At 32.9% G+C, this 11,341-nt stretch overlaps 1 protein-coding gene across 1 annotated transcript; it reads right to left on the bottom strand.

Annotated features, from left to right (window-relative positions):
- Positions 1-937: 937 nt before the first annotated feature.
- On the bottom strand, positions 938-10,864 carry LOC137400949 (uncharacterized). Its single transcript, XM_068087285.1, has 3 exons — positions 10,696-10,864; positions 2,518-2,796; positions 938-1,140 (listed from the first exon to the last, which is right to left on the bottom strand). The coding sequence occupies exons 1-3, from the start codon at positions 10,862-10,864 to the stop codon at positions 938-940; spliced, it is 651 nt and encodes a 216-aa protein (XP_067943386.1).
- Positions 10,865-11,341: the final 477 nt, after the last annotated feature.

The following is an 11,341-nucleotide window of genomic DNA, read 5'->3' as shown; positions in this document are numbered from 1 at the left end:
TACAGACCAACACTTCTATCGGATGGATTTCATTGAATGAGCTGCTAACTGTACATCAAATACACACCATGATAGACTATCTACTAGATCCGTATATCTAGAAAAATAATCCAGCAAAAAACACTGACTATTGGAAACCTACATGTACATGTATAGCAGTACCAGATTGAAACACCATACTTTACACTTCACCATGGAGCCATATAAGGTCAAGAGCCTACATGAATAAAAGTACTGGCCCTCTAGGCTCTTTGGGGAGTTCCGCAACCAACCTCAAAAGATGCAGATTAAACTCAGAGGATCTGTTAAAAACCACATTCGGACCACGGTGTGGTATACCAGAAGATGAGGAACTCCCAGTTGACTATTTCACAGTATTAAAGGACTCACAGATAGCTACACTGGAAGTGCCCATAATGCGAAAAATAAGACCATTATACTTACAAAAACCTGTCGTGCTCAAAACGATCATAAGACCAGACCATATAAACCAGTCATAAGGTGTTGCTGATGAACACTCAGATCTAGCAGGCAACTGTTACGTGACATGCTTTCTATCCAATATGACAAATCCAGCTTTAGCTTACTATCTATTTTGTTATTTGCTGTGTATTCTAGTCTTGACACAAGGTCTTTATCAGACTGTCTATATAATGATTTTATATACAGAAAAAGCCTGGATATTAGTTTCCGGGCAATAAGCCGGAAAGGTTAACACAAAGCATAACTGACATTATTGTTCAAGCAGCTTCTGAATTTATAAAGAAAACTGGTTAAATTTTCACATGTACATGTTTACATGCAATATAGGTTAGACGTTTCTCAAATAAAGTCAGTTGCAGACCACAAAAATAAATGATAAAACATATGAATGAGACCTTTTAAGTGTACAACTCTTGTCGTGTTTCAATTGTCCTCTCATATTTACGAATGCAGATTAATTTGTGCAGACAACACAAGTGATTGCATTGTTTGACTTGTATGGTGGGCAAGGAACTCCTTGCTGGCAAATAACTCTATTGAAAAACATTCCTGAACCATCGTTATCAGCACCCTCTCCATGTCTATATTCCGGCTGAGCATCAACGCACTCAAATGTTGTCTTCCCATTATCTTCAGAAAATCCAGACATCAAGTACCCTAAAATTTATATATTAGTCTTTTTGAAGTATCTCTATGGTTTTTACCTATGGCAGTAGATATTAAACATTGGACCAGAACAAAGTTAATATTATAAAAAATCTACAACCTTTGTAAACAACTTTTTCAGAATTTGTCACAAAAACAAGTTGAAAAATTTATATATTTTGATGAAAAGGTAGTAATGCGCATTAGCCTTATGACAACGTAAAATTTCAAAACTATTTTTACAAATATAACTAGACAATTTAAAATTGAACCATGCTAAAATGCTACTCATTTAAGTTGGTCAGCAAGACAGTACATGTATTTCATCTTGTAAAGGTAATTTATATAGCCAACATCGGCTATGTATTACGGCGTAAACGCCTAAGATTGGCCATTGTGTGTACAGAAGACAAAATTACTAGTTAGCTGCTCCTTCAATGAAGTCCCTTTACCTAGCCGCCACACCACATTGTTTTTAATGTTACTTCAGCATATTTTACCTGACCAGTATTATCAAACAAGGCTATAACAAATAGCTAATTTTAATTATTAAGTTTGCAGAATGCAATCTTATAAACATTACGTATTTAACCATCATGAAATATGACTATTGTATAATAGACAGTGAGGTGGCGGATACCATAGTCCAGTGATGAGGTAATAATAATCATTGACACAACATGTACGTGTAAGTAAAATAAAAATACTAATTGTGCAACGATTTTAACAATCTTTCACAAGATGTTGCTAAAAAATCTTAACAAACTATAATTACCAACTGAAACTTCATGTTAGAAATTAATAAAAGTTACACCAATACATTAGAAAGTTACTTCTCCAATTATTTGCTTGAAATCTTAAGTTTTTATTCCTTCCTTGATACTAGGATAGCAATAAATCAGAAGAACACTTTTTAAATAAGTGTATCACCCATGTGTAACATCACTTCATATTCAAATAATTGTATCATCTATGTGCAACATGCTTTCATGTTCAAATTGTTGTATCACTTATCTGTACTATACCTTCATATTCAAATACCTGTATAACCTATGTGTAAATATCTTCATATTCAAATACTTGTATCCCCCATGTGGAACATACCTTCATATTCAAATACTTATATTACTTGTGTGTGACATACATGTACTTTCATTTTCAAATTGTTGTATCACTTATCTGTACTATACCTTCATATACAAATGCTTGTATAACCTATGTGTAAATATCTTCATACTCATATAATTGTATCACCTATGTGTTACATACTTTCACATTCAAATAATTGTATCACCTATCTGAATCAGACCTTCATTTTCAAATAGTTGTATAACCTATGCATAACATACCTTCATATTCAAATTATTGTATTACCTATGTGTAACATACCTTCATATTCAAGAGTCCACTCATTGGTAGGGCAGTTTCTTTTACCAGGAATCATGATTACAGATGATCTGGTTTTAGCTTGGCAGACAGCGCATGGAGCATTTTGGTTACGAGCAGAACTGCTGAATATACCAAAGTTGTATGTCTCATACTCTGTACCAACTATGCTGCTTATGTTGGCAAAAAATGTGTTACGACTGTTATACTCAGCATCATATGCCATGCACTGATAGTTTGCTCCACCTCCTTTTAAGAACCGCCTAGATCCTCCTGTGAAACCTTAAAATATGGCACAAAGATTTTATAGCTATCTTTTAACTATAGTTTAGCATATTGTTATAGACCATCGCTTGTACTATATAAAAAAAAACTTTGTTTGTTGGTTCATTGGTTTGTTTGGAAAATTTTATTACGACAGACTTCAAATTGCCCGTCTAGTTTTCAATGCAATTTTCGCTTATCAGTTTTTGCATAATCTGACAAATGTTTTTGCTTGACAAGCCTGTATTTTTACTCAATTAATTTTTGCAATTTTAATTGCAATTTTGCAGAGCTAAGACTCATAGTTCTAATAAATTAGCCCAATTTAATTCAAAAATTATTTCTTTCATAATAATGTTAACACATAAATATAACCCAATTTGTATAAAAAACATTTTGCTATATAATTTTATGAAGATATTGGCAGTTGAAAAAATGTGACTTTGTGTTAATTAGTTAGAGTCACAAAAATGGTTCTATACTCAATTTGTGCCTTTCTCCTAAATATCATGACAACACAAAAACTGTAAATTTCAGCAAAGGTAAACAAAAATTTTCTAATTTTTTGCGCATCAATTTATAAAATCTTCATTGGAAAATAACTTCAATGAAACTCCATTTTTTGATAACCACTAGTAGTAATTTTTCTGCTTCCCTGCATCACTGATGATTAACTTACAGTATCTCGAATGCAACCTCAAAACTAGCTCAGGAATATTGCATGTGCTTATTAAATTATCAACATTGAAAGGCAATTTAGTTGCCAAACTTTTGAGCTTCATTCTTTTAGAATAGTGCTCAAGTGCAAATTTCTTTATACATTTGCTGTTTTAATTAAACTATTATCCCATAATTCAGTGAAATCAGTATATAATTTGTTATTGTTGATGTTTTAAAAATGAGCATTTGTGTTGGTTCCTGCGACCAACACGTAGAGGCGACTGGGTCGGCTTACTCTACCGGTCTGCATTCACCCTTCACAGGGGCTGTGTACTGGTTTCCCGTGACCAACACGCAGAGGCGACTAGGTCGGCTTACTCCAGCGGTCAACATTAACCACCTTACACAAGAGATTTGCACCAAAGAGGTTTTATACTAGGTCGACAAGGTCGACCGGAGGTTGACGAGGTCGACAGGGTCGACAGGGGTCGACAGTGTTCTTATGAGTCTATCCCCACAGCACAGTCCATAGACTAGGTCTTTGGAGATAGCTATATGCCGGGGTGGTTCTGGTAGCGCTTAAGGTAGCAGAAAGAGTATGATTCAATTGCACTGCATGTATTGAACAACTACAAAGGGCTGAGACCCTGCCTTATGTACATGAAATTATGCAAATTAGATGATAAGACCAGCCTCTCTTAGGGGCGTGGCTAACAAAAGAAAGAAAGGGAACATAACTCCGGATAGAAAAGGTACAAGAGGGGATGGAAATCTTGTGTTCCACCACACATTACCAACTTTGTGTAATGCCCAGTGGTGCCCATCAACTCAATTAGGAGTTGTCATCTCAGAATATTAGCAAATTTGGAGGCACATAGCTGCTACTCTATGCACTCATGATGGGAGTTGTCACCTTTGTTCATTTTGATTTACTTTTTAAAATGAACAAATTTTTGCTTCTTTGTACTCTGCAAAGCTAAACAGAAAGAATGACGCTGTCAACTACAAAAGTTTTACCTTTTTAGGCCTTCGATAAAAATAAAACGACCAATAACTTGAAGGTCAAAGACCTTTAAGTACTTGTGTGAAAACCTAAACGCTGTGTATGACATAAAGATTCAGATTATATAAACAATCACTTCTCACCATTTTTGCAAAACTAAAAACATTGTCAAGTAGGCCTTCTAAAATTTATTCAAGAGCAGAAGTGGCTTTGACTAACTCTTTTGAGATTATTTCTAAACTTTTTTGCGTATTCATGAAGTAAAATTTTCCTAGATGAAGTGCAAAAGTACTCTGAATAATGGCAGCAGTAACACTACCAGTTTAAAACCACAATCAGATTATTCACTAATATAATACTCCACCAATGGTAAGAAAAGGACAACAATGTAGCGTCGTATGAAGTTAATTCCAGGAAAACAATCACAAAGTTTATATCTGAGGTTTTCTTTATAACTAGCATCGCTTCAAAGAAAACCTTTTGCATACATAAATAAAAAATATCTGCTACAACTACAAAAAATATGGCCAAAAATAATTTAAAAACGTTTTTTAACATGGTTGTACAGTCATACCCTAGGACACTTATGTATTCGCCTCATCTAATTTTCGCGTTTTCGCGGAGTCATCCTCTCGCGAAAATTTCATGAGCGAAACTAAGCTATCATAACAAACGAGCGAAAACGTGGAACTAAATAGCTTTGTATATTGATACTGTATAATGGAATTTTATACCGGTAATGAAATTTATTTTAACGTTTTTAACGACCACTATGGCATCGTTAAAATATAAACCAACAGAACAATTTGACTGTCAAAATTTATTACGCTGTTACTTTTCAATTAATTATGATTATTTTTCCCTTAATAATGATTTATAATGATAGGAACTTGATGTCAATGCACACGCATTAGTAGCGTTATTGTTTGTTAGGGACATCAATCAATGTGGTGAGCACCGTGTGTTGAAAGAAAATAAGACACACTGACACTCACAGTACTACACAAGCAGCATGGCTCTGAAAAGGTTTTGATTCACCACTGACACTTCTTCAATAACTTGTAATGATTCAGAAGATGAGGCAATAGAGAAAGAGTTAGCTCTGATAAATAACATAATAAAAAAGGAAGAGAATAAGTTATAATAACTACACACTGCTAGTATCTGTAGTTGTAGTATTACTAGCAGCTGTATCATGTATGCATTTGTATACGACTTGTAATTACTGCAATAAAGCTGTTCAGCAATTAATAGCAGCAGCTGAGTGTTTGCGAAAACGTTAAACTTAATACCTATACACAACACCGTTGATCGTTAAAATTAAAATACGTCAATATAAAGACAAACGAAATTGTGACAAAAATGTTAAAATTTTCAGCATAATCAAATTCCATTCTACAGTAGTCCAAGAAACAAATGGCAGCAAAAGATCAAATTGCATTATCGATCTCGACCATACAATTCTACCTGCGGTTTACAATTACAAACTAGTCCCAAAATGAAATTTTTTTCTTACCGGCGAGCCAAACCTGAGGAATATAATTATGTTTGTGCCACTGCATTTATTTTCACATCATTATATTTCGCACTCATCAGAGTTGCTAAATTAAGTTGCAGCAAAATTTTACTCTGTATGCTACTCACGAAACTAAATACTAGCGAAATATAAGTGTCCTAGGGTATGTCAACATACAAGGGTCCCAGGATACAAGAAGTTTGAGACACAAGGAAACTGCCGTGCATATTTGTCTTTGATATATGAGACAAATCTGAGGTGTGCGGAAACAAGATAGGTCTCGATGCAGCAGCTAAGTGGCCGAGTACTTGACAAGCTGTTTTTGAGAACGGCATAACCCGGTCTTTTCCATCAGATTAGTTTAAAAAAAGTGTTATTAAGGTTTTTAGAAATTAAGGTGAAAGCAAGGCTTTAAAAATAAATCCACATAAAGAAAACACATAAAGAACCAAAAACAAAAACCAATTTAGATCTACATGTAAGTTTAGTGTAATGAAAGATTTAAAGTTTACTTTAAGTTTGAATTGTAAGCTCAACTCATTTAAGTAAAAGTTAATGGTAAGTTATTTAGTGTCACAAAAGCACAGTGTGTCAAAAATGGTGCACCGACTCCCTCTCACACCAGTGCTAGCCACTACCATTTCTCTTGAAAACAAGAACTGCATACAGTACTGCACATAATAATGTTACATTTTATTGCAGGTCATAGCCACTAGATACATTTAAGTATTATATTTTTTACTTTGGGACTTTAGGTGACCAACTAAAATTTGAAAAAAAATGTTTATTCCAATTTGTTTTTCATTTTTCAGCAGGTTTCTTACAATGGTGAAACTGACAGAATTTTATTTTGTTATCATACATAGGAACACTTTATTTGATGTATAAAAATTAAAATACGAGCTTGGTCCAGGACTGCATCAAGTTCTTACATAAAATAGATCTGTAACAAAAATATATTAGGGTTAGCTGAAATTCTAGCATCTCAAATCCGTCAACTTGCCAGACTAATCACTGCTAACACTGCCAACTCATGAACATGAAAACAAAATTTAATTTAAAAAATGTTTTTATTGATACCTCATTTATGATGAAGCGGTATCAAGTCTAGTAATAGGTGTGTCAGCTAGGGGTAACTCCAACTTTTGTGGAACAAGTGAGTATTTTGACTCTAACGAACCTAGTTACAGTAATACTCTGTAATATGTTTTTGTATAGTAAAAATTTGAAACAAAGAAATAATCAGTGATGAACACTACATACCACCAAAAAGATTTAGGCAAGATGGTGCCTTATTTCCATTACCACAAAATCTTTTGTGAAGAGAACTTTTGACATTTTAAAACAACTTCAGTCTTTAAATTTTGTTTTTCGTACAGCAAGCCGTAGAAAAGCACCTAAACTCTTATCAGGGGGGAATCAGGGGATATTATACATGTACAATACATGTAAAATACTTTAGAGTGACATATTAGAAGTGTTCTTGGAATATCATTCACTGAGTTGATGATTTATGACTGTTTACTTTTTACATTTGCAATTCCTACTTGTAACTTTTTCAGTTGTTGGTTGCTTAGATTTCCTCGGTTAAGTGAGCTACTGTACTATTCTACATTAGGTGTGCAAAAGTACTTTTTACAATAGGTGTGTAATGGGAAAGATGAGTCTTTGCGAACTTTCTGTAAATGTTAGTTGGTATGCTGGTGTTTTAAATCGGGTTGTATCATGTTATGCGTCATTTTCGCTGTCTCATATTAGATGGTGGTTGAGTTTAGGTATAGTGGGTGAGTGGGTGTGTAGTTGTAACTACTAGCATTGAGGGATTTTAGTATGGTTCTATATATATATATATAGTATGTAACATTTATAGTATATAGCATATATAGTTTGTGGTATATATAGCTTGTAGTAAATACAGTATGTAGTAAATATAGTATGTAGCATGTATAGTATATATTATATTTACTATATAGTATATATAGTGTGAAATATATATAGTATATTATTCATAATCCCAAGAACAAACGAGCAGGAGCGAAGTTTGAGAGTTTTTGTGATAAATGCATGTGCACACAACTTACAAAACTTATTCATCAGCAAAGTCGCAAACACTTGTTTCGAAATCTATCGACAAATTTAATCATCGTTTTGTGGAGTCGTTAAAGAATAATAATGATACAAAACACATATAAGCCTATTTAAATATGTTAGCAAGTCTTTGTAAATTGTCGACAGTCTCTTAAAACTTACCCATCTGAACGAATTATAAACAAATAGACAGAATTATTTGGCCAAAAATCGTTATTAGAACTTGCCAAGCCTTACTTTTATCAAAGCTAAGACCGGAATTTAAAATGCCTAGCGACAGAGAATAGAACTATTAAGTTGTGCGCATTTCACGAAAAAAAACGTGCGCATTTCACCAGTCTATAGCATTTTCGAATTGCCAAAGGTTTCTGTAGTTAACGCAGGAGTACTGAAATCGTGTTATTTTTGCTGATTTCAACGTAACTGACATTTTAGACACTTTTGAATACTTTGGCATTCTAACTGATGTCTAACGCAGTGTAAGTAAAGGAAATGATGATGATATTTTTTTAACGATTCTTATAAGATTATTGCAATATTTAACTGTAAGAATAATTATTCGATTTTATAAGATTTAGTTATAAGAATAATTATTCGAATTTACACGATATAAGTATATAGTGGCCGATGGTGTGCAATATGTCACTGTTAATATTTTCTAAAGATTTTGTTGATGGTACTACGGCTGTGCTCAGTATTGCGGTACTGCCAAGCCATTTTTAATGTCTACAAAATTAAGTAATAGGCCTACATTTTTTATAGATATAAATCTATGTCTATGACAACCAGCTGAAATATGTTTAGATTTTTAAATTCAGCATAATGATTTATATATTAATACAGAAACCTAGATAAATATCACAACTTCTTGATATTGTTTGCTATGATCAATGATAGACAGCCCCCCCCCAGCAATGTATATAATTATATATATATATATATATATATATATATATATATATATATATATATATATATATATATATATATATATATATATATATATATATATATATTACACAGCAGCTTGCCATTTTATTTCTAATATTGCATTTCTCCTATTGCAGGTAGAGATATAAATATATAATGTTTTCCTTTCCTTATTGCTGTTTGCTGTATATAATAACACCCAGTACATTACAGCTACCATTACAGCTACCATTGCACTGCAGTTCCATTTAGCTGCTAATATTGCATTTCTCAACCATCAGTACCCTTTCTTTTTTTCCATTATCACTTTGGTCGGGGTTGTATGAAAGGGGAATTTCTAGTATATTTTATTATATATAGTATATATACTACATAATATTACTATATATACTACATACTATATATACTGCATGCTATATATAATGTATATATATATAAATCTCAACGTTTGTCTGTATATCTGTGTGAAGTTTGTTATGTCCTGCTATAGCTATTAAAATTGTGCACGCATGTTTTTAGTAAGCTAAATTCATTTGATTTCGATTCAGTGTTTATATTACACATTTGTCTTGAAGGTAAGAACTAACCACATAGTTGATTTTAATGTTACATTTCTATTAAGATCATAACCACAAAATGCACTAAAGTTATTGTAGGTAAGTATAGTTACTGAGGTTAATTAAGGTTTCTAAAGTTATTGTAGGTAAGTTTAGTTACTCAGGTTAATTAAGGTTACTAAGTTACATATATATATCTACTATAAAAATGAGACATCTATATAAATGTATATGAGACATCTGTATATATGAGACATCTGCATATATAAGACATCTATAGATATATGAGACATATAAACATGAGACATCTATAAGTAAGAGACATTCATGTATGCCTCTTACTCGTCTCTCACTTCTAACTTGCCTTATTTGAAAGACACATTGGAAAGCGAATAAGGTAACATTTTGATACCTTTAAAGGCTTTAGTATTCTTTGTGTACTTTTTGAATTGGATTTAACTAGGTCAATCTTTGAGGAAACGACTTAGAACACTTACAAATCCAGTTTAAGTAAAGAAACTTTCTATTCACCTACACAGCACTTTATAATTACATTAACCAATTTGCAAGATAAACGTTAGTGTGCTACGATAAAACAAGCCAACCACAGAAAATAATTGTGGCTATCAAAATTGATTCTAATTTCTTTTTGACCATTTTTAAGTATAGTGACTCAAATCTCTGTAATGTTGCCCCCCAAGTATCTTATAATTCCCTCTATGATGGGATATACTGTGTTTTGTGATAATTCTGTTTGTCAGTATACATTGCTCAATGCTACTAAAATACAAAGTCGGCACTCGTTCCACAGCGCAACATATACACACCTCAAATTATTTTTTGCTAAAATATGCTAGTATTTAATAATTATGTATAAATTTTTTATTCACTGTCCAATGTACAGCAGCTCTTTTTGATATTTAATTTTTTTGATTTTGACATAATTCCTTACCCACTAATGTTATGAATATCCTAGTTGGGCTCAACAGAATTGCATGCAGTTTTAAATGTTTGAGATAACCTGCATGTAAAGCTGCACACTTAAAAGCAAGACCATTTTCATGACAATAAAGTTTGTTAATAAAACTGTTTTAAAAGTAGAATTATTTGTTCATTGACTCAGTATTTACCCCACAAAAGAATTCAGTTTATAAAAAGTATACCTTGGTAAACTAGCACTGCATCAGATCCGCACGTAGTTCGTCCCCATCTAGTGTAAACTGCACCACCGGCTGAATCTCCAGATTCTCCTTTAAGACCAGGTTCACCCGCTGTCCCTACAATACCTGGTACGCCAGAGTTTCCAGCAGCACCTACACAATTATTACGCATTTTGGCACGCTGAATGATTACTTTAGCCGATAAAAGGTTTGCGCCACTCAAAAAAGTAAGAAAGTTACATCTGATTCAGACTGCGTAAGAAAAAACTAAAATTGGTCATTTTCATGCTAAAAAAATTGCTTATCTAATCAACATACTAGTTTTGTGAGAATAAAAGCTGATTTAGACTTTCCTTTAGCACAATATGGTCATAATAGCAATACCGATTATTAATAATAAATTGCATTAAAAGTTTAGTAATTATATTAAACTGCATTGACCATGTGACCTCCAAAGCATGGAAAAGGTGAGCCTGTGAGTTTGGTTCCTGTAAAGTTATAATATGCTAGAGGCATTCCCTTTTTTTGCAGCTATGCAATGACATCCTGCTATTTTTTCAATCAGTGGTTTGTTTAAAAGGGTATGCAAAACTGAATATTTTGATCAGCCATTAGGTTTACTAAACATTCAATCATATATTAAAGCGAG

The sequence above is a fragment of the Watersipora subatra genome, chromosome 7 (assembly GCF_963576615.1).
Source record: "Watersipora subatra chromosome 7, tzWatSuba1.1, whole genome shotgun sequence".
Lineage (NCBI taxonomy): Eukaryota > Metazoa > Bryozoa > Gymnolaemata > Cheilostomatida > Watersiporidae > Watersipora > Watersipora subatra.
This window is presented reverse-complemented; position numbering and strand designations above follow the sequence as displayed.

Excerpts from the sequence above, each read along its gene's own strand:
- LOC137400949 (XM_068087285.1), bottom strand. The coding sequence starts at position 10,864 with ATGCGTAATAATTGTGTAGGTGCTGCTGGAAACTCTGGCGTACCAGGT. Across the intron at positions 2,797-10,695 it reads TGCAGTGCTAGTTTACCAAG|GTTTCACAGGAGGATCTAGG; the intron begins GTATACTTTTTA and ends CCATATTTTAAG. Across the intron at positions 1,141-2,517 it reads GTGGACTCTTGAATATGAAG|GGTACTTGATGTCTGGATTT; the intron begins GTATGTTACACA and ends TATAAATTTTAG.